Raw genomic sequence first — 24,464 nt, forward strand, 5'->3', positions numbered from 1 at the left:
TTGCACGTGAGTAAAAATGTAAAAGCTAAATAAATACAAACATAAGAATAGCACTTTAATGCATATTTACTTTGGGTGATGCTGGACAGTTAAAGGTGGGGTAAGCGATTTTTCAAAAATGCTTTAGAAAACTGATCCAGGCCAAGTAGCAAAACAAACTTGTAGCCAATCAGCATTAAGGGGCGTGTCTACTCATGATGTGGAGGAGAGAGCGCTTTCCATTACAGCTGTTGTCAGGCTTCTTTGGTGATTTCAAATATGACATCGTCCCCTTGGAATTATGAGGTTCTATCTGCGTTCTGAGTAGTTTTGAGATATTGAGCTTTAAAGTTTTTGTGTTCCATAGACTTCTGTAGATAGAACCTTTTTGTTTTTTCAATAAAAAATCCCAAAATGTACACAACTTAAAATAAAAAAGACATCATGTAAATAAATTGTCACAGATTAAGAATGTGAATAACTCAATTTTGACAAAAATGTCAGATAGAACCTTATAATTCCAAGGGGACGACATGTAATAGGAAGTTTAGTGAACATTTTTGGAGAATTTAATGTTGACCCATTCAAAGAGATAGGAGTTGCACTTGCACCCCCGAGAGGGGCTTTAAAGATGGCCGCCGAGTGACATGACTCATCTTAAAAGGACTTTGAATGGACACGACAAAGCGACCATTGAAAACCATTTGAAATTTGTGTCAGTACATCATAAATAGAACGCAGCAGCAGTTTTCTGTCGGGGATTTGTCGTGTCATGTCACATCCAGTGTATACCATAGATATGTAGGCTATATACATCTATAGTGTAGACGGCATCACTGATTATGATGAGTTCGCTAAAAATCTGGTGTACACAAGGTGTAATATTGGTTTTGCTTTGTTTCTCAGAAGTAATCGTTGCATGGGGTGTGCACGTATGTGAGGGGCGGAGCTATCAAAATAGGGGCAAGACCCTTTCGGGGGAGAGGTGTGTTTGTTTTGGTGATTTTTAAATGTCAACATTGGCTACCAGAAATCACTTACCCCACCTTTAATGGTTTAAAATAAAGCTAGCTGTCTGCCCACTGAAGCCTCAATTTGCAGGTTGATTTAGAGTCCAGGAGACTTGAGCTTTAACGCTGATTAACTTTGAAAAACGCTTTGGCGGTTATGTACTCACATCTTTCAAGTTTCACTACAGTTATATTTCACCCTCCCCCGCCACATTTGAACATAATTCAAATTAAAGTACAGTGTAATGCAATTGAATGAATCTCTACAAAAAAAAAAAAATTATATAAATATCCTGGTTTAATGTCTCCCGCAAACCAAATGCAAAGTAAGAAATTATATTTTGCATCATGGCAATAATGCACATTTTCCGTAAAAAAAAAAAAAAAAAAAAAAAAAGGTTTAATATTTTTTTTAATGATTCTTTTTCTAGTCAGCATAGTCAAATGCTTTACAATTTAAAGAAAAAATTTAAATTTATGCATTTAGCAGACGCTTTTATCCAAAGCGACTTACAGTGCATTCAGGCTATCAATTTCTACCGATCATGTGTTCCCGGGGAATCGAACCCCCAACCTTGCACTTCATAACGCAATGCTCTACCGATTTAAAATTGTTTTTCTATTTAATTTATGCAAAATATATTTATCTCTCTTTCATTTTGTGTTGAGACACATTTTTGACAGTTTTCATGAGATTCACGCAATTGCAGTTTAAAGAAATATGGAACAAAAAAGTAAAGTAGAGGCATTAAGCCTGTTAACTGAGAACGTCTGTCGTGGGAATGGAGGAGATCATGGATTCAAAGCAGAAATTTGCTATCAGACTCTCCTCTCTCTTAAAATCTCCGCCTTTAGCTTATCTGTGAAACTGAGGGTCACTGGAGCACACAGACAGGAAGCACACCAAGCATTATACAAGTTACTGGAATGAGGTACGAGGTTTGGGTCAGCCAGGGTTCAGGAGGCTTAAATAAGATCTGTTGGCCGAACATAGTCACACTTCCTGTCAGCTTGTGTCGAGAGAGTGTGTCGTTGACTCTGGGCTTGTTTAGTAGTGTTGATAGCAGGTGATATTCAATTCTAAAAGCTTGAGACAAAGCGTTGATTTGGTCATTGAATACGTCTGGAGACATCCACACACAAACTCATTGATCCTCTTCGTCCCGTGGTCTTCTTCAGTCGTCATCCAGTGACTCTGTTTTGATTTCACTGGCCACGCCTCCCGGGCGGGACAGGGCGAGGATGCTGTGATTGACAGCTGCCATCTCCACAGCGAGAGAGATGGGGTCCTGGTGGTCTGCGTGATTACTGGTGTCATCCTTAAAGAGACTGTTCAAGTCAGTGAAACATTTAATATCAAGTCACAAAAAATGGATTGTGAACTGCCTTTTTTATTATTTTGTACTGTTCTCTGAAGGCCACTTACATGAATTATGTCATAAAGTGGCTCATTCCACATTTGGCTTCAATATAAGCTTGTTTTAGAAAGTTTTGAGTTCTGAAACTTATGTTTTTATAGTACAATTACCGATTTAAAAAAGATCAAGAGAATAGTTTTCTCAGTTTATAACCCCTTTCACATAACTTCAGCTTGAGCTTGGATTATCTGCATGTATAAAGTGTGTGTACTTTTTATTTTTGTTTTCCATGTGATACCTGTGTTGGTGAGGTGGGCTCCAGACGGTAGTAACCGAAAGGTCTGTTCATGCCTCTCTTTTCAAAATAGGAAACGTCACAACCCTGTAATGAAATCACTGAGATCAGCTCTAGCAGCGGTGTTAAACATCCCATGTTCAACAGATCTGAAAAATAAGACTAGGGATCGTTTGATTCTCTCACCTGCTCGTTGTAGTCGTTGGTGTCGACGTCGTCACTGTTGGAGTGTCCTCCGGGACTCTGCACCTCGATCCCGTGACTCTCCAAGATTGTGGCTTCTTGGAAAAAAGACCCTGTCATGAAACATCTGAAACTCTTTAAAAACCCACTACCACAACAAATGAAAAATAGCAAATGATTTACTACTAGAAACCAAACCAATAAAATCCTGACTGATTTTGAAAATGTTTCCTCATCAAGATAAAGTCATTGACTATATATGTTAATAGCAAAATTGCTATTAACAATAGCTTGTACCTGTCTTTGATCAAATGGGTGCCCTAGCAGGATTGTATTGTTGTGCCCCCTTCCTCAAATATTATGATGAAAAAAAAAACCTACTATATGGGTAAAAACAGAACTTTTAAGTACATAAAAAATATATATATATTGTTTACAAATTACAATTGTAGCTCTTGAGAGCTACTTATGGATATAACTTTATTAATCCAGTTGTCTAATTGATTTTATAGTCTCAAGCATTCAGAAATCATGCAAAAGAGAATTAAGGAGTTGGCTCCCTTTGCAGGCATTTGTAATAACATGTACATAAATTGTTTATTTTGTATTTGCCTACATTATCTATTTTAACAGTGTTATTATTAACCAATCATTATTGCCTCATTGTTTTTTGTATAATGCATTTTAAGTCATTTTAAAGGCTATTGATGGCTTAGGTCTGTCTTTATAACCAAAAAAAAAAAAAAGATCTTTATACTTTTTTTGTAAATTATTAATTGAAGAAACAAGACCATGGTTAATTTGTGGTCACCATGGCTACAAGAAACCTGATTTTTGGTGTTATTAGTGTTAAAGCATGTCTAATTTTTGTAAGGGAACATGGTGGTGGTGAAATTATTTCTGACATTTAAAACATTTTAACGTCAACAGCCAAAAACATTTCAAAGGATTATGAATGTGCCTGAAGTGATGCATGCTCTTCGTTTATAACTTTAACAAATGATTTACAATTTACTTTAATATGAACAGTTTACCGTTGTTTTTATGACTGTAAAGTCATTGTCAAATGCTACTGATGTTAGAAAAGTGTATACCAATATTTCATTCAACTTTAGAGACGGTCCCTAAATTTGCAAATATTGTACACCCAACGTCAAGCCAACTTTATGCCTTTTTTTTTTTTAACCGTCTTTTGTTTTCTTTTCTCTGCGCTGGATTGCTGATGTCTTTTCATGGTCATTGATGTCCATCCATCAATTATGATAAGTGCATTCAGCCGCAAACATGAGGTGCTAGCGGGCGCAAGCACGGACGCAGGAATGGTGCATCGTTTTTCTATTCACAATCGATAAGCACGTTATTCGAAATGCTTAATCCACTCATTATTCCAGCTTCAATAATCAACTTGCTGTCACTGTGACCAATGACAAATGTGACTTTGCAGTTTAACATTTTTTGTATCTGGAGTCGACTTGCATAATAATTTAGACCGTTTGCACATTTGGATTATAATAATGACTGCTCGTCTAGTGCTGACGTTAGCTTTACTTATTTGCCATCATCTCTGTGCTCTCTGAACAGAGTCTGGGCAAAAATGTTAGATATAACAACCAGACGGTTCATTCATAATATTATTATAAAAACTGCAAAGTGCGTTATGGTGGAATAAGTCCCGCCTTGCAGAAGCTCTAGTAGCCATAGAAACATGCGTGTTCGCTACCTGGAGCAACTAAATATAAACTTTTTAACGCAATTTTTTGAGCATCATGGAAAACATTTATGCAACAGTTCATCTAAGATTTTGCTGCTGTTTTGAAACATTTCATGTAAATGTTAGTGCAAGTCTGCAAGCAGTTTTTGAAATTGCAAGTTTGTTTGCATTTATTGTTACATACCCGCCCTGCTTCTGATGATGTCGCTCCTGTTTTTTTTTTCTGTTTTTTTCTTTTTCAATATCTCAATGATACAAAAAAAGAACAGTGGTATAAATCAACTAAAATATAGTACCAATATTGGCCCTCCTCTTGATCTCTTTGCGTCGGTTGGCAAACCAATTGTAGACTTTCAAGGACGTGACTCTTTCCAAGTCAGACAACTTCTTTCCTAGATGGAAAAAAACAAGATTTAAAGGTCAAAGGCATTTGCAAAAATGCAACATGTTATTTGTAGTTCAACAGATAAATCTCACTGTGCAGATTCAGACACACCAGCATTTCTACCTGGTTTCTGAATAACAGCGTTGCAGGCGTTTGCGATCTCCTCTCGTCTGGCTTCATCTGGATATTGATTATCACTGAAATAGCTGAGGAGTGAACAAAGAATAAACACTGCACAATTAGCAGGACTAGTTTGCTTCTGGTATGATTTGAACTAAAAAAAAGTGCATATTTATGACAACTTTTTATTCCTGATTTGAAATGAGATGAGTTTCAGACATTTAAGTTTTTCAGAAGGGGTGTAATCTCCGTCTCACCTCTCCATCACAGCGAGACATTCCTTCCTCCAGGTGAATCGACTGCCTCTGCGCAAACGGAAGCTTCCGGGGGCGGAGCTTATGGGGGGCGGAGTCTGACGCCACTCCATCTCATCCAGAGATACAGGGGTGGGACGCATATTTAATGTGGCACCTGAAAATATATATGAAAAATATACACACTACTGTTCAAAAGTTTACTTTCTTTCATGTTTTTAGCCTCTTATGCTCACTGAGGCTACATTTATTTAATTAAAAATGCAATAAAACTACGGTAATATTGTGAAATATTACTGCAATTTAAAATAGCTGTTTTCAATGGGAATATATAGTAAAATGTAATTTATTGCTGTGATACGCAGCTGAATTTCCAGCATCATTCCTCCAGTCTTCAGTGTCACATGATCCTTCAGAAATCATTCTAATATGTTGATTTGCTGCTCAAGAAACATGTCTGATTTCTTATTACAGTTGTGCTGCATCATATTTTGTGTAGAAATGATGCATTGTTTTTCAGGATGAATAGAAAGTTCAAAAGAACTAGAAATGTGAGATTATAAAACGTTTGATTGGCAGTGATCTGCAACTGGTTTCGACCTCATCTTTGGACATTTATCAACCTACAGTAAAACAAGCAAAGTTGGTTAACCTGGCGTTGTCTTCTCCAGCTGGTACCAGCGATAGAAAGCTCGTTTCTTCTGTTCGCTGAGATCTGAGCCCTGCTGGAGAAGCCAGTGAGAGATTCTGCTCTGACTGATGCCTGACGCACACAAACACAAAACAAATCAACAACAAACGCATGCACTGGTCCGAGTCAAATTGACATTCCAGTTTCAAAACCGCATCTGTGACATGCTCTCGAGACATTTTGACTCTTGTGTAAATGCAAAAGTTTATTCTTGACAGATGAACTACCTGTGGTTCAGTAAATGATTCAATCACACTGCAGGACATTATTAAAGACAGGACATGTAACACTGCAGTCTTCACTTTAGATTAATACTGAAGATATAAAAGTCGTTCAGTCGAGCAGTTTTCTCTGTCTGTTGTTGTTTGATTTGACATTTACAACACAGATCGCAGCAGGTATATTAGGCTGCTGTCACTTTAAGACCTAACGCACAGATCCAACATATTTGACATGCATCTAATTTTTACTTTATGTTCACTTAAGGCAAAAAAAACTAAATGCAATATTTTATATTTTTTGAGACACTGGTCAATTTTTGAGATTTTGATTTGTTTTGCTTACATGTCTTCTTTCAGACTAGAGGAAAGAAAACAAAGACATGTATTTTATTACACATTATGTATTTAAGTCTGTAATTTTCAATTACAATACGTTTTCTCAACACGCATACATTACAATACGTTCTCAACAATATGTTTTCTCTAAATCATTTTTTCCCCTGCTCAGTATCACTTTCACCAGATTTCACCATTTTGTTCATAATTATATTCTGAGGGGTTTGTTAAAGGGGGGGTGAAATGCTATTTCATGCATACTGAGTTTTTTTACACTGTTAAAGAGTTGGATTCCCATGCTAAACATGGGCAAAGTTTCAAAAATTAAGTTGTACGTTTGAAGGATTATTTCTGTTCCAAAAATACTCCTTCCGGTTTGTCACAAGTTTCGGAAAGTTTTTTTCGAGTATGGCTCTGTGTGACGTTAGATGGAGCGGAATTTCCTTATATGGGTCCTAAGGCACGTCTGCCGGAAGAGCGCGCGCTCCCGTATAGCAGAGCACTGAGAGCACAACAGACTTCACTGATCAGAGCGAGAGCGTCGCGAAATGTCACAAAAGAAGTGTGTTTTTGGTTGCCAGGGCAAGACAACCCTGCACAGATTACCAAAAGAGAAACAGCATTAAGGGACCAGTGGATGGAGTTTATTTCTACAGAGCATCAACGGAGTTGTGCAAGTGTTTGTGTTTGTTCCCTGCATTTTGAAGATGCTTTGACGCCGGGTTTGCACATCGTTTATTTCTTAAGGATAATGCAATCCCAACGAAAAAGGGTCACGATCGTGTGTTGGAACCGCAGGCGGTGAGTAAAACTGCTTCAAATATCTCTGTGTTGTTAACTTAGCTATCGGCGCGTAAGAACATCAAGTAAACAACATGCGATGTTGTCATCAAACTGCACTTTCCACATGTACAGCTTAAAAAAAAAAAAAAAAAAAAAAGACGACATAAAGTGGAACTTAGTCATTTTCCAAAACCGCTAAGCAAATATATACAGTTTCAGTACATACCACATAGAGACGTCGTTGCTGATGCTGCTCTTGTTAAATTTCAGCCTCTGGATCTGATTCTGGATCATAAATATATGCTGAATCTGACTGTTAGCCATGGTTTGTTTTGGTTGGTTTTGTCCTCACGGTAATGTCACAGCTTCCAGACGCACTGGCAAAAGCCTACTGGCGCTCGTGATTCTTTAGCTCCGCCCACACGTCACGCCTCCAGCCACTCGTGTTTTTCCGGGGAAAATCGGTACAGACTATCTTTCTCTTATGAATATAATAAAACTAAAGACTTTTTGGAGTTATGCAGGATGCAGTACTACTCTGTAGGTACTCAAGATTAACAGGATATTGAGCGAAAACGAGCATATCACCCCCCCTTTAATATATCATTTGATTGATATATATATGTATTTGTGTGTGTGACATTTTATTTAAAAAAACATGGTGATGTTTTTTATTGTTGTTGTTGTTGTTTTTTATGGCCGTTGTATTATCCGATTTATGTAGTGATAAAAACATTCCCTATGTAATAACCTTTGACTATAATATATCCGAAAAAGTACCTGGCTTTATCTAATATTCAGATTTCTGTTCTGAAAATGTATGCAAATTAATGGATTCAGTACTTAGCCATGAAAATTTACCATATTTTTTTTAATTAAATAAATATCTAAATATGATTACATTATTTACAACTTGATCATTCATGTTAGTTCATTAACTCATGTTAACAGATAAAACTTTAAAATGTAAAAATGTATTAGTAAATATTGAAATTAACCTTCACTGCCGCTCTAGTAACAGACGCAACCCTGAAAAACTAAGTATGTATTTTTGCATCATGTATCAGTCACTCAGCCATTAATTGGCAAGACTTAAAAACACGTGCCAATATGAAACGCAGTAATTGCCCCACATCTGCACTAGGCATCTTTCATGCACTGTGTATTTTATTAAAGTACAATGTCTTGCCTCATAGACTTCTATTGTAAGTACTTTTCTGATTGCGGATGATTGATTGATCGATGTTTTACGGATTGGGGTAATGACCAGAGATGTATAGTAACGAAGTAGAACTACTTCACTACTGTACTTAAGTACTAAAAGGTGGTATCTGTACTTTACTCTAGAGTATTATTTTTTTCTCCTACTTCCACTTTTACTTCGGTACATATTTTCGCTGAGTTTAATACTTTTACTCCGATATTTTTTTTTGTGCTGCATCGTTACTCGTTACAATTATAATAATGTTACGAATCATTCCATTACAAACCACTGCCAGAACTGTAGATGGCAGGTTTGATGAAGCTGGCACATCATTGAGGGAATCAAGCGAGACTGCGCGTGCTGACTGAACTGCTGTGAAGAGAGAGATGAACACCGAGCCGAGCCAGATAATGACTCGTTCACGAGTCAAGAACCGGTTGCATCGGTTTTCGGATGACCAGTAACGTTAGTTCTTTCTGACAGTTCGATTCAATAAACCAGTTGAAGAAAACAGTTCACTGATTATTTTGCGCTCGATGCAATGGCGTCATTGGCGTTGACTGCACATGGGCTCATAACATTAACACAGAATCAGTTCAGAATCAATCACCAGAAGAATCAGTTCGGTTCCAGACGCTCTGTGTGTACGCTAAATCACACATGCGCAGTATCATCAGCTCCTCGGTTCACGAATCGGACGCGTCTGACAGAAACGGTTCTTGACTCGTGAACGAGTCATTATCTGGCTCGGCTCGGTGTTCATCTTCAGTTCTCTCTTCACAGCAGTTCAGTCAGAGTACTGTTTGAGTCAATGATTTACTCCGGGTTATTGGTTTGTTTTAACTCAGGGGGAGTGTCAGACACATTAAACAAGTTAACAGCTTAATTCATCTGTGGATTAATGCGTATTGGAGACGCGAACCGTTTAAAACGATTCTGTTCGATTTGGTGGACTGTTTCAAAAAGATCTGGTTACATCGAATGATTCGTTCGCGAACCGGATATCACAAACTGCTTTGTTTTTAACTGTCTTACAACAGACACGGAAGAGAAGACAATGCTGAATAAAGTCGTAGTTTTTGCTATTTTTGGACCAAAATGTATTGTCGATGCTTCAAAAAATTCTAAATGACCCTCTGATGTCTTACCGGTTTGAAACAACATGAGGGTAAGTTATTAATGACATCATTTTGCAAATTGGGCTAACTAACCCTAGTAACCATTTTTTGTTTACAAGAAGTTACAGTCAAAGGAATTGTTATTGTCCTTTAGGTTAATCATTTGAAATAGTAAAAACAATATGTTCCAACTTTTGACTATTTTCTTTAATAGCTACATAACACAATACTTTTACTTTCAGTACTTGAGTAGTAAATTTTAAAATAGACTACTTGCAATACTTAAGTACAAAAAATGTTTAATACTTTAGTACTTCTACTTAAGTGTGGTGCTTAAAGAGCACTTCTACTTCTACTCAAGTCACTTTTTTGATAGAGCACTTGTACTTTTACTCAAGTATGGTTCTCTAGTACTTTATACATCTCTGGTAATGACGGACTGACCTGTGACCTGAGCCACCACGGCCTGTGAGATGCGTCTGTTGCCCAAAAAGGCTTTGATTTCCTCCTTCACCAGGGTGCTGTCTCTCCTGCACACATCACAGGACGCAAACATGACCGCTGCAATTCAACACCACAACAACATGATGTCTGTGAAGATTCAGTTATCAATCTCCTCGCAGAATGTCTCAGAGCAGAAAGACCCTGCTTACACCTGGTAAACACACTCACACATCAACAGCGCTAAATTCAGGACAGGTTTAGAGTGAGTTTGAATCTGCTTTGATTTTCCGTTTTCATTTCATGGTAGTTTTTTTCGTTTGTATAGTTGTTTATAAATGTTTGTCTTCGGTTGCAGTTTTAGTTATTACATTAAGTTAAAATACAGGAAAATAAGAAATGTTTTGAGACTTTTCTTTTTCTTTATATCCATAAAGTTTTTTATTCATTTTTATTTTCAGTTGTAGTTTTAATTACATCAAGTTAAAATATGGGAAAATTTGAAATGTTTTGAAAATATTTTTTTTTTTTTGGTCCGTTAATTCATCTCAAGGCTGAGATTACAAATATAATTCGAAAAATAGAAAGAATAAATACAAAAATATTATTATTATAAAAATACAAATAAGAAATCTAAAAATATGCATGCACTATTTTTAAATAAATACTGGTCAACCAATAGTAAAACAAAACAAACCTGCAATCATTACAAAGAAAGTACAACAGTGTTCAACTTTTTATTTTTTTATGTTAATATACTACATTACTACATTTTTGCAAGACTGCGTGGCATCCAATTATTATCTTAGTTATTGTTTCTTTTAATCTTTATATAGGTTTTAATTAGTTTTTTTTTCTTGTAAATAAAGTAACAAGTAATCAAGTTATACTAAATGAAAAAGATAAATGTTTCTTTGACAACTAGCTGAAATTTTGTAATATATTTTTTATTTTATAATTTTTTTCTATACTTATTAAATTTATTTTATATTATACACTTTGTTTATATTTTTCATTATATATTTTTTATGTCAGTATTTATATTTCAAGTAATGCAGATTTTCTAAAGGTGTTTATTATATTAGTTGTAGTAAACTATAAGAACCCTGAGAGACTGACCTCATGAGCTCCTCCACCTTGTCATCTATATCCAGGTCCTCCTCTGACCCGTCCAGCCCGTACGACCTCACCGCTGCCGCACTGTTCACTGGGTAATGGCTGGGCGACAATCTCCCATTGGGTGTCATCGCCAAAGCGTCCCGCCCGTTCTGTGCCGTGGCGACCAGAGAGACGGGCGAGGGTAAGACTGCGGGTGGAGACGTGGCGTAGCTGTTGTTGTGCGACGGCGATAAATTACCGTGGAACTGTGTTTGCGTTGCTGTGGAAGTGGTGGAGGAGGTCAACGTAGCGGAGTTGCTAGTGCTATTTGAGGTGGGTGTAGTGCTTGAGGTGGTGGCGTTGGAGTCCGACGGGCCGCGCCGGCTGTATTTGTCCCCGTGCTCGCGGTCGAGTCGCTCCAGGGTGTCCAGCGCGTGCACGATCTCAGGTTTGGTCATACCTGTACGCCGCAGTCTCTGGAGCAGGTCGATCTGTTCGATGGTGAAGCGTGGCTCATCTGTGAAGTGAGACATTCTGACAGCACACACACAAACACACACACACAAACAAACACATGTGCATCAACGGCTGTTACAGGAGAGCGTTCATGAATGCTGACAGAAGAAATAAACAGATGCTTCATCCAGAACTGAAGGTTTTCATACCGTGCAGAAGGCCTACATACTGAATACTGTCTAATAACAAGAAATGATGCAACAGATATTTTGAACATTAACATGCAACATTTTTGACACGTTACCTCAAAATGCTGAATGACTAGGTGAATGGTATACAGTTAAAAAAAATTAAAAATACACAAAAATTTGTCATCCAGTAGTTAAATAAATCCTTAAAACTTCAAGCATTCTGAACAAACAGTTAATCAAAAAGTTGAATTGAATTTAGGCTCAAGAATGTAACTAAACGGTCCACAAACTTGTTTAAAAAATACATCTATAAAATAATAATTACTATTAAATGATTTTTAATTTTTCAATAAAAAAATACATGTAAAAACATCTGTCATATTGGTCAGTCACTAGTAAAAGAAAGAAAGAAACAGAAAGTTAGCGTGCAGTACTGTGTACTCCCTACAATTTAAAAAAGAAAGTACAACAACAATATGCACCGATACATATTTCAAACATTATGCAACATTTCAACTCAGGTTTACACTTGATATTAAATTGCCATGAAATAACTCATGCCTCGTATTGTGCAACAAGCAGTAAATAACAAAAATTTTAAAGCATAGTCAAGAAAGTATGAATAATAGACGTCGTTTCAAGTTTGTTCATAAAATAAAATTAAAAAAGGAAAAATGTTGTTATAAATTTTTTTTTATTTTATAATAATTTTATATGAATTAATATATTTTTTTAAATTAATAAAGTTTATAATAAGTGCAAAAAAACAAACAAACAAAGCTTTTGATTTATTAATCCCAGGGTTTGTTGTTATTATATAAAATGTGTAACTTTATGGTAAATATAAGCATATTTAAGTATAAATCAATCTTTAACATCTAATAGCCATGAGTCATTCTTCAATTAAATCTTTAGAGTTTAAGTCAGTGCAATGCAACAACAAACACTTCCATTTTTTTAAGACTGGTTCTCCTCAATAAGAAGCGACTCTGGGATGCATTAGTTAATGTTTCTACGGTTTGAATCAATCCAATGACTCGCTCACTGAACTCTTCAGAGCTTCCACTAAGTTAACAGCTCAGTTTAACAGTCGTTTGTTTTTAGTCTGGAACTGTGTGTCAGATTGTAAACAGAAGGTTGAGCGCATTGCATTGTGGGATACAGGTTGTACATTTCCTTACTGTGCACAGCTTTCGAACACATTCTATAAGAATAGAAGGAAAGAAATACTCCCAGAATTCACTCCAACATGTCAAGACCAAACAACAATGAATTATCATAATTTCAAGTGGGCCGCCATCTCATGGCAGTCGAGTTATGATGATAAAAGCAGGATTCATCTGACCTACTTAAAATTCTGTTTATCCAAGACGCCTTTCATTAAAAACCATGAGCAATTACTGTCGTTGTTGTCAAGGAAACCATACCACCCAATGACTGATGGGAGTTTATGTAACTCCAGATTAAAGCGCAAAATGCAAATACAGAGCATGCTTTGTTTAACCTTCGAATCTAGAGCACATGAGTTTGATATTAAGCTAATGGTTAGTCATATTAATACCAGGCAGTAATAGATGACTAGCCTACCAGGTTACATTTTAACCATGTTAACTCACTTGAACTGCAGCTTGGGAATATGAGCAATAATATTACTAGTGATGCTTGAATACTAAGAATCGTTGGTTTTCATCTTTGTGTTGCAGCAAAAATGAATGAGAAAGACTGGCAACCCAGAGACCTTGTGGCAATCAATCTTCTAACTTAACCATCCCAGTAACACAACTGGTTTGCTGTGAAATCCCTCACTGGTTTGGAGTTTTCAGCTAATATATTTATACAAGTTAACCGCTAACATTACACCTTAAAAAAGGGCTCAGTGGGCTCTTGTACAGCTAAATTGCTTCCACTTAAATCTCAGATGATCCTTATAAAAGTCTGTGATAGGAGCGCTGTGGGTTTCTAAAAATATATCACTGTGAGGCTTTGACTGAAGCAGAAATTGTGTGTGCGATGAAAGATACAAAACGCTGTCCTCGTCATGAAGAAGCTCTTTTGTCATGCATGCGATCCTTCTCTGACATCATGCACAGAGGATCTCACCCATAAACCCTGCTGCATTAGTGATCATGTGGCATTAAATACTGCAGGCGTACACTGCAGGGATCTTTATGAGGGCACAGCTGCAGAGACTGCATGCACACGTGCATCAGCTCATCTGACTGCATCCAGACACATCAGACGAGTTCACTGAAAGCTTTAAATAATAACAATCCACATGAGAATCCATGCACCTTTCTTCTTTTCATTTAATAAGCACTGGTTATGTAGACGTGGGCATTTTGGAAAACAAAATTAGACTGAATTAGGCAGGATGGAAAATATGTCTGGGTTTTTTTTTTCATTATTTGGTCATTTTTACAATGTTATCCATGTTTCTAAGATTTACAACGAATATTAGTACATGCTATAGCAAACTTTGTGTAAATAATGATTAGAGTTGTGGTCTGGCACAGGTTTTATGACATGAATGTGTACATTAAACCTTTAAACCCTGCAACATGTAAAAGACCACAAGTTAATATACACTGAAGAACAAGATGCATTTTAACAGCTTACATGCTTAGGTGCTGCAACAAGCTTTTATAAATAGGAGCGTGCATAAAAAAAAAAGATGTATCCCAAGAGGAAATAAATCTTTTTTTTTCTTTTTTTTCTATGCATTTAAACGCTCCTCACATCCTCAGACAGATACTGGAATCTCAAGTTATGAAAGCAAAATTCAAGCATGCAAACTCGTGATCAATGAGGATCATTAGCAAAGCACTTTCATTTAACTTCATGTGCATTGCATCTGAAGGTCTTCAGTCGACCGGTCAAAGCCCAGACTGGAATTAAAATCTGAATATTTTCTAAATGCATGTCATATGATAACGATAAAAAACACAGATATACGCCCATCATCTTTGTGCATATAAAAACTAACAGCATCCAGCGTTAGAAAAAGACCGCCTGCGTGCATACGAAACATAAACATACATATAATACACTTATAAAACACTTATTAAATAACAATTCCAATGAGATACATTGGGGTTTTCAACCTATATAAACAAAAATAAGTTAATCTGTGTCCTGACCTTTGCAAAAAAAAAAAAAAAAAAACACCAAAAGGGCTTAAAATTAACAGCACATATGCAAAAATAAATATCAACAAGTTATTCACATGACTGTTTATTAGTAAATATGAATAATATGCACAAATAAATACATGGGTTCAGCAGTTTCAAACTAGAAAAACTGTCTACATAACTCATTAACTGGCAATTTTATTACTGTATAAACTATCTAGACGTGTATAGATTTAAACTAGATGCATATGTCGATTAAAAGTTCAATCACGAAGCGAGTTTTACAAAGATAAACAAAACGAGCTGAATTATCCAGGCGGCTAGTTAGCTTAGCACGAACCAGCACAAAACTGACTTTCCTCAGGGCCAAAATCACGTTTCTTACCTGGAATCGGGAAAATACACAAAATCTCAGTGCAGCAGATCATTTAATGCGCTCTGTCAGACGACGAAGATGATATTTTATGTGATGTTGTGAAGAAGACTCGCCCTGATTGACTGACTGACCGTCTTTGTCTGACTGACAGCAGACGCGTTGACGTCATGACGCACGCTTTCCATGACTCGGGAAATGTAGTTCCAACGCGTCTAGATAGCGATTGTGAGACGGGTTTGAAAATTTGTAAGATCACGAATCATTATTCAGACATCTGAATCTGAGCGCGAATCCTATGATCTATTTACAGTACAGACCAAAAGTTTGGACACACCTTCTCATTCAAAGAGTTTTCTTTATTTTCATGACTATGAAAATTGTAGTCACACTGAAGGCATCAACACTATGAATTAACACATATGGAATTATATAGTATATAGTGTGACTCTACAATTTTCATAGGCATGAAAATAAAGAAAACTCTTTGAATGAGAAGGTGTGTCCAAACTTTTGGTCTGTACTGTATTTAATAACCCCAAAATACCAATCATGACCTTTTTGTGTGTCATTTGTTAAAGCAGCAGGTAGAGTGCGCTGTTTTACACTGTTAACTATAAATGGATGGTCAAACAAATGACAATGAATCTCTGTCCAGATGAGCTCTGTATCTGATGAAGGAGTCTTCTGTGTCCTTGCCACACATTTAATCTACATATTATATTTCTGTAAAATGAAATAATATGCAGGAATGTTTCAATGCCACGCATGTGTTGTGTTTTATGAATTGTGGATGGATTAATCAACTGAGAAATAAAGTTGAACATTAATTATCATGAACTCTTAAATATGATGATGAAAAGAAAAGGTAATATTGCATATAAAATTATATCTAAGTATGAACTAACTTGCGCAATACAGTAAATATTCTTACTGTACCCTAAATCAGTGAAAATATTTTTGTGTACGTCACACATCCTTTCATTATGATGCAACATAGTTTTCTCCTCAGATGAGTATTTAACATCTTTATTATTGCGGAGATTAGTGTGTAAGTCAGAGTTTGGGATCAGAATTATTTTTTATGTTTTTTTTTCTTACTGGAGTTTACAAATCAAAACTGCATTTATTTGATCAAAAATACAGAAAAAAAGTGAAATATTATTATGAAGTAAAACAACATTATTTTTATTTTAATATACATTAAAATCTATTTTATTTCTGAGATTTTCAGCATCATTCCTCCAGTCTTCAGCGTCACACGATCTTCAGAAATCAGAATAATATGATGATTTATTATCAGAGTTGTGCTGCTGAAACTGTGATGCTTCTTTCAGGATTCTTTGATAAAAAAGTTAAAAAGAAGAGCATTTATTTAAAATAGAAGACTTTTCTAACAATATTCACTACAGTTCAATAGTTTGGGGTCAGTAAATTTTTATCCTTTCTTTTTTTTTTATAAGAAATTGTATTCTTTATTAGATTTTAGAATCTTTTATTCAGGATGTGTTAAATGGATAAGAAGCGATATCAAAGATTAATATTATTGGAAGAGGTTTATATTTTGAATAAACGCTGTTCTTAAAAAAAAAATTATACATCGAAGAATCCTTAAAAAAGTATCGGAGATTCCAAAATAATATTTGGTGGCACACCTATTAATAGTTCTAATAATAAATCATCATATTTTCATGATTTCTAAAGATCATGTGACACTGAAGACTGGAGGAATGATGCTGAAAATACAGCAGCACATCACAGAAATAAATTATATTTTAAAGGATATTAAAATATAAAACATTATTTTATATATTTTATTTTGATAATTTTGAATTATTACTGAAATACAACCTTTTTTTGTTTCAAACAGTTCATTAAACAATAATAAATGAAGTACCTGAAGCTGACAATGACGTAAATGTATAATAATTAGCAAAGATGGTTAATTTAGCGCTGTAAATGCGCGTATGAGGGGCGGAGACGCCTGCGGAGCGTCAGACGCGCGTGAGGAACAAACACAGCAGAAGGTAGGAAACTCCACTCCTCTTATTTCTCTTTAACTATAGCGATTTATTTTTAGATGCGTGATCTGAGTCTTTCATAGAGTTGTAGAGTTATTAGAAAAATTGAGTTATTTTTTACATTCTTTGGTCGAAGTTTTCAGATCGGCACTTCGGAGCCTGTTCGCGACTCGGTTGATTCAGATCGGCACTTCGGAGCCTGTTCGCGACTCGGTTGATTCAGATCGGCACTTCGGAGCCTGTTCGCGACTCCGTTGATTCAGATCGGCACCTCGGAAGCCTGTTAGCGACTCGGTTGATTCAGATCGGCACTTCGGAGCCTGTTCGCGACTCGGTTGATTCAGAACGGGACTTCGGAGCAGGAAGTGTTTGTCAAACAGTTAATGTGTGATAAATGAATATTTGACCTGAGGCTTTTTTTAAACCTGTCGATGTGATTTTTAAATTATTTCAATGACTTTTGGATGTCAATACTTCTTGTACCTCAGTTGCATGTGTTGTGTTTTATGAATTGTGGATGGATTAACTGAGAAATAAAGTTGAACATTAATTATCATGAACTCTTAAATATGATGATGAAAAGAAAAGGTAATATTGCATATAAAATTATATCTAAGTATGAACTAACTTGCGCAATACGGTAAATATTCTTACTCCTAAATCAGTGAAAAAAATGTTTGGCTCAGTTTACAGAAAAGTGTACGTCACACATCCTTTCATTATGATGCAACATAGTTTTCTCCTCAGATGAGTATTTAACATCTTTATTATTGCGGAGATAGTGTGTAAGTCAGAGTTTGGGATCAGAATTATTTTTTATGTTTTTTTTTCTTACTGGAGTTTACAAATCAAAACTGCATTTATTTGATCAAAAATACAGAAAAAAAGTGAAATATTATTATGAAGTAAAACAACATTATTTTTATTTTAATATACATTAAAATCTATTTTATTTCTGAGATTTTCAGCATCATTCCTCCAGTCTTCAGCGTCACACGATCTTCAGAAATCAGAATAATATGATGATTTATTATCAGAGTTGTGCTGCTGAAACTGTGATGCTTCTTTCAGGATTCTTTGATAAAAAAATTAAAAAGAAGAGCATTTATTTAAAATAGAAGACTTTTCTAACAATATTCACTACAGTTCAATAGTTTGGGGTCAGTAAATTTTTATCCTTTTTTTTATAAGAAATTGTATTCTTTATTAGATTTTATAATCTTTTATTCAGGATGTGTTAAATTGATAAGAAGTGATATCAAAGATTAATATTATTGGAAGAGATTTATATTTTGAATAAACGCTGTTCTTAAAAAAAAAAAGATACATCGAAGAATCCTTAAAAAAGTATCGCAGATTCCAAAATAATATTTGGTGGCACACCTATTAATAGTTCTAATAATAAATCATCATATTTTCATGATTTCTAAAGATCATGTGACACTGAAGACTGGAGGAATGATGCTGAAAATACAGCTGCACATCACAGAAATAAATTATATTTTAAAGGATATTAAAATATAAAACATTATTTTATATATTTTATTTTGATAATTTTGAATTATTACTGAAATACAACCTTTTTTTGTTTCAAACAGTTCATTAAACAATAATAAATGAAGTACCTGAAGCTGACAATGACGTAAATGTATAATAATTAGCAAAGATGGTTAATTTAGCGCTGTAAATGCGCGTATGAGGGGCGGAGACACCTGCGGAGCGTCAGACACGCGTGAGGAACAAACACAGCAGAAGGTAGGAAACTCCACTCCTCTTATTTCTCTTTTACTATAGCGATTTATTTTTAGATGCGTGATCTGAGTCTTTCATAGAGTTGTAGAGTTATTAGAAAAATTGAGTTATTTTTTACATTCTTTGGTCGAAGTTTTCAGATCGGCACTTCGGAGCCTGTTCGCGACTCGGTTGATTCAGATCGGCACTTCGGAGCATGTTAGCGACTCGGTTTATTTAGATCGGCACTTCGGAGCATGTTCGTGACTCGGTTGATTCAGACCGGAACTTCGGAGCCTGTTCGCAACTCCGTTGATTCAGATCGGCACTTCGGAGCCTGTTCGCGACTCGGTTGATTCAGAACGGGACTTCGGAGCAGGAAGTGTTTGTCAAACAGTTAATGTGTGATAAATGAATATTAGACCTGAGGCTTTTTTTAAACCTGTCGATGTGATTTTTAAATTATTTCAATGACTTTTGGATGTCAATACTTTTTGTACCTCAGTTGCATGCATGTGTTGTGTTTTATGAATTGTGGATGGATTAATCAACTGAGAAATAAAGTTTTAACATTAATTATCATGAACTCTTAAATATGATGATGAAAAGAAAAGGTAATATTGCATATAAAATTATATCTAAGTATGAACTAACTTGCGCAATACAGTAAATATTCTTACTGTACCCTAAATCAGTGAAAATATTTTTGGCTCAGTTTACAGAAAAGTGTACGTCACACATCCTTTCATTATGATGCAACATAGTTTTCTCCTCAGATGAGTATTTAACATCTTTATTATTGCGGAGATTAGTGTGTAAGTCAGAGTTTGGGATCAGAATTATTTTTTATGTTTTTTTTTTCTTACTGGAGTTTACAAATCAAAACTGCATTTTCTTTGATCAAAAATACATTAAAAAAGTGAAATATTATTATGAAGTAAAACAACATTATTTTTATTTTAATATACATTAAAATCTATTTTATTTCTGAGATTTTCAGCATCATTCCTCCAGTCTTCAGCGTCACACGATCTTCAGAAATCAGAATAATATGATGATTTATTATCAGAGTTGTGCTGCTGAAACTGTGATGCTTCTTTCAGGATTCTTTGATAAAAAAGTTAAAAAGAAGAGCATTTATTTAAAATAGAAGACTTTTCTAACAATATTCACTACAGTTCAATAGTTTGGGGTCAGTAAATTTTTATCCTTTCTTTTTTTTATAAGAAATTGTATTCTTTATTAGATTTTAGAATCTTTTATTCAGGATGTGTTAAATTGATAAGAAGTGATATCAAAGATTAATATTATTGGAAGAGATTTATATTTTGAATAAACGCTGTTTTTTTTAAAAAAAAGATACATCGAAGAATCCTTAAAAAAGTATCGCAGATTCCAAAATAATATTTGGTGGCACACCTATTAATAGTTCTAATAATAAATCATCATATTTTCATGATTTCTAAAGATCATGTGACACTGAAGACTGGAGGAATGATGCTGAAAATACAGCTGCACATCACAGAAATAAATTATATTTTAAAGGATATTAAAATATAAAACATTATTTTATATATTTTATTTTGATAATTTTGAATTATTACTGAAATACAACCTTTTTTTGTTTCAAACAGTTCATTAAACAATAATAAATGAAGTACCTGAAGCTGACAATGACGTAAATGTATAATAATTAGCAAAGATGGTTAATTTAGCGCTGTAAATGCGCGTATGAGGGGCGGAGACGCCTGCAGAGCGTCAGACGCGCGTGAGGAACAAACACAGCAGAAGGTAGGAAACTCCACTCCTCTTATTTCTCTTTTACTATAGCGATTTATTTTTAGATGCGTGATCTGAGTCTTTCATAGAGTTATAGAGTTATTAGAAAAATTGAGTTATTTTTTACATTCTTTGGTCGAAGTTTTCAGATCGGCACTTCGGAGCCTGTTAGCGACTCGGTTTATTCAGATCGGCACTTCGGAGCCTGTTCGCGACTCCGTTGATTCAGATCGGCACTTCGGAGCCTGTTCGCGACTCCGTTGATTCAGATCGGCACTTCGGAGCCTGTTAGCGACTCGGTTTATTTAGATCGGCACTTCGGAGCATTTTCGTGACTCGGTTGATTCAGATCGGCACTTCGGAGCCTGTTCGCGACTCCGTTGATTCAGATCGGCACTTCGGAGCCTGTTAGCGACTCGGTTGATTCAGATCGGCACTTCGGAGCCTGTTCGCGACTCCGTTGATTCAGATCGGCACTTCGGAGCCTGTTCGCAACTCGGTTGATTCAGAACGGGACTTCGGAGCAGGAAGTGTTTGTCAAACAGTTAATGTGTGATAAATGAATATTTGACCTGAGGCTTTTTTTAAACCTGTCGATGTGATTTTTAAATTATTTCAATGACTTTTGGATGTCAATACTTCTTGTACCTCAGTTGCATGTGTTGTGTTTTATGAATTGTGGATGGATTAATCAACTGAGAAATAAAGTTGAACATTAATTATCATGAACTCTTAAATATGATGATTAAAAGAAAAGGTAATATTGCATATAAAATTATATCTAAGTATGAACTAACTTGCGCAATACAGTAAATATTCTTACTCCTAAATCAGTGAAAGAAATGTTTGGCTCAGTTTACAGAAAAGTGTACGTCACACATCCTTTCATTATGATGCAACATAGTTTTCTCCTCAGATGAGTATTTAACATCTTTATTATTGCGGAGATTAGTGTGTAAGTCAGAGTTTGGGATCAGAATTATTTTTTATGTTTTTTTTTCTTACTGGAGTTTACAAATCAAAACTGCATTTATTTGATCAAAAATACAGAAAAAAAGTGAAATATTATTATGAAGTAAAACAACATTATTTTTATTTTAATATACATTAAAATCTATTTTATTTCTGAGATTTTCAGCATCATTCCTCCAGTCTTCAGCGTCACACGATCTTCAGAAATCAGAATAATATGATGATTTATTATCAGAGTTGTGCTGCTGAAACTGTGATGCTTCTTTCAGGATTCTTTGATAAAAAAGTTAAAAAGAAGAGCATTTATTTAAAATAGAAGACTTTTCTAACAATATTCACTACAGTTCAATAGTTTGGGGTCAGTAAATTTTTATCCTTTCTTTTTTTATTTCACAGAAATAAATTATATTTTAAAGGATATTAAAATATAAAACATTATTTTATATATTTTATTTTGATAATTTTGAATTATTACTGAAATACAAGCTTTTTTTGTTTCAAACAGTTCATTAAACAATAATAAATGAAGATCCTGAAGCTGACAATGACGTAAATGTATAATAATTAGCAAAGATGGTTAATTTAGCGCTGTAAATGCGCGTATGAGGGGCGGAGACGCCTGCGGAGCGTCAGACGCGCGTGAGGAACAAACACAGCAGAAGGTAGGAAACTCCACTCCTCTTATTTCTCTTTAACTATAGCGATTTATTTTTAGATGCGTGATCTGAGTCTTTCATAGAGTTGTAGAGTTATTAGAAAAATTGAGTTATTTTTTACATTCTTTGGTCGAAGTTTTCAGATCGGCACTTCGGAGCCTGTTAGCGACTCGGTTGATTCAGATCGGCACTTCGGAGCCTGTTAGCGACTCGGTTGATTCAGATCGGCACTTCGGAGCCTGTTCGCGACTCCGTTGATTCAGATCGGCACTTCGGAGCCTGTTAGCGACTCGGTTGATTCAGATCGGCACTTCGGAGCCTGTTCGCGACTCGGTTGATTCAGAACGGGACTTCGGAGCAGGAAGTGTTTGTCAAACAGTTAATGTGTGATAAATGAATATTTGACCTGAGGCTTTTTTTAAACCTGTCGATGTGATTTTTAAATTATTTCAATGACTTTTGGATGTCAATACTTCTTGTACCTCAGTTGCATGTGTTGTGTTTTATGAATTGTGGATGGATTAATCAACTGAGAAATAAAGTTGAACATTAATTATCATGAACTCTTAAATATGATGATGAAAAGAAAAGGTAATATTGCATATAAAATTATATCTAAGTATGAACTAACTTGCGCAATACGGTAAATATTCTTACTCCTAAATCAGTGAAAAAAATGTTTGGCTCAGTTTACAGAAAAGTGTACGTCACACATCCTTTCATTATGATGCAACATAGTTTTCTCCTCAGATGAGTATTTAACATCTTTATTATTGCGGAGATTAGTGTGTAAGTCAGAGTTTGGGATCAGAATTATTTTTTATGTTTTTTTTTCTTACTGGAGTTTACAAATCAAAACTGCATTTATTTGATCAAAAATACAGAAAAAAGTGAAATATTATTATGAAGTAAAACAACATTATTTTTATTTTAATATACATTAAAATCTATTTTATTTCTGATATTTTCAGCATCATTCCTCCAGTCTTCAGCGTCACACGATCTTCAGAAATCAGAATAATATGATGATTTATTATCAGAGTTGTGCTGCTGAAACTGTGATGCTTCTTTCAGGATTCTTTGATAAAAAAATTAAAAAGAAGAGCATTTATTTAAAATAGAAGACTTTTCTAACAATATTCACTACAGTTCAATAGTTTGGGGTCAGTAAATTTTTATCCTTTTTTTATAAGAAATTGTATTCTTTATTAGATTTTAGAATCTTTTATTCAGGATGTGTTAAATTGATAAGAAGTGATATCAAAGATTAATATTATTGGAAGAGATTTATATTTTGAATAAACGCTGTTCTTAAAAAAAAAAAGATACATCGAAGAATCCTTAAAAAAGTATCGCAGATTCCAAAATAATATTTGGTGGCACACCTATTAATAGTTCTAATAATAAATCATCATATTTTCATGATTTCTAAAGATCATGTGACACTGAAGACTGGAGGAATGATGCTGAAAATACAGCTGCACATCACAGAAATAAATTATATTTTAAAGGATATTAAAATATAAAACATTATTTTATATATTTTATTTTGATAATTTTGAATTATTACTGAAATACAACCTTTTTTTGTTTCAAACAGTTCATTAAACAATAATAAATGAAGTACCTGAAGCTGACAATGACGTAAATGTATAATAATTAGCAAAGATGGTTAATTTAGCGCTGTAAATGCGCGTATGAGGGGCAGAGACGCCTGCGGAGCGTCAGACGCGCGTGAGGAACAAACACAGCAGAAGGTAGGAAACTCCACTCCTCTTATTTCTCTTTTACTATAGCGATTTATTTTTAGATGCGTGATCTGAGTCTTTCATAGAGTTGTAGAGTTATTAGAAAAATTGAGTTATTTTTTACATTCTTTGGTCGAAGTTTTCAGATCGGCACTTCGGAGCCTGTTCGCGACTCGGTTGATTCAGATCGGCACTTCGGAGCATGTTAGCGACTCGGTTTAT

The 24,464-nt window shown here is 35.0% G+C and overlaps 1 protein-coding gene across 4 annotated transcripts; it reads right to left on the reverse strand.

Moving 5' to 3' along the window:
- Window positions 1–1,562: 1,562 nt before the first annotated feature.
- Window positions 1,563–15,491, reverse strand: LOC113073320 (homeobox-containing protein 1-like). Of its 4 annotated transcripts, none has more exons than XM_026246220.1 (10): window positions 15,348–15,491; window positions 11,209–11,721; window positions 10,093–10,178; window positions 5,948–6,058; window positions 5,299–5,452; window positions 5,045–5,127; window positions 4,833–4,928; window positions 2,829–2,920; window positions 2,646–2,729; window positions 1,563–2,308 (listed from the first exon to the last, which is right to left on the reverse strand). In XM_026246220.1, exons 2-10 carry the CDS (start codon window positions 11,718–11,720, stop codon window positions 2,165–2,167), a joined length of 1,362 nt encoding a protein of 453 aa, XP_026102005.1. In that variant the 5' UTR covers window position 11,721; window positions 15,348–15,491; the 3' UTR covers window positions 1,563–2,164. The 4 variants fall into 4 exon arrangements, with proteins under 4 accessions (XP_026102005.1, XP_026102004.1, XP_026102003.1 ...); XM_026246219.1 differs by having other exon boundaries at window positions 2,829–2,923; XM_026246218.1 differs by having other exon boundaries at window positions 2,829–2,938.
- Between the last annotated feature and the right edge of the window lie 8,973 nt (window positions 15,492–24,464).

The sequence above is a fragment of the Carassius auratus genome, unplaced genomic scaffold (assembly GCF_003368295.1).
Source record: "Carassius auratus strain Wakin unplaced genomic scaffold, ASM336829v1 scaf_tig00011917, whole genome shotgun sequence".
Taxonomy (NCBI): domain Eukaryota; kingdom Metazoa; phylum Chordata; class Actinopteri; order Cypriniformes; family Cyprinidae; genus Carassius; species Carassius auratus.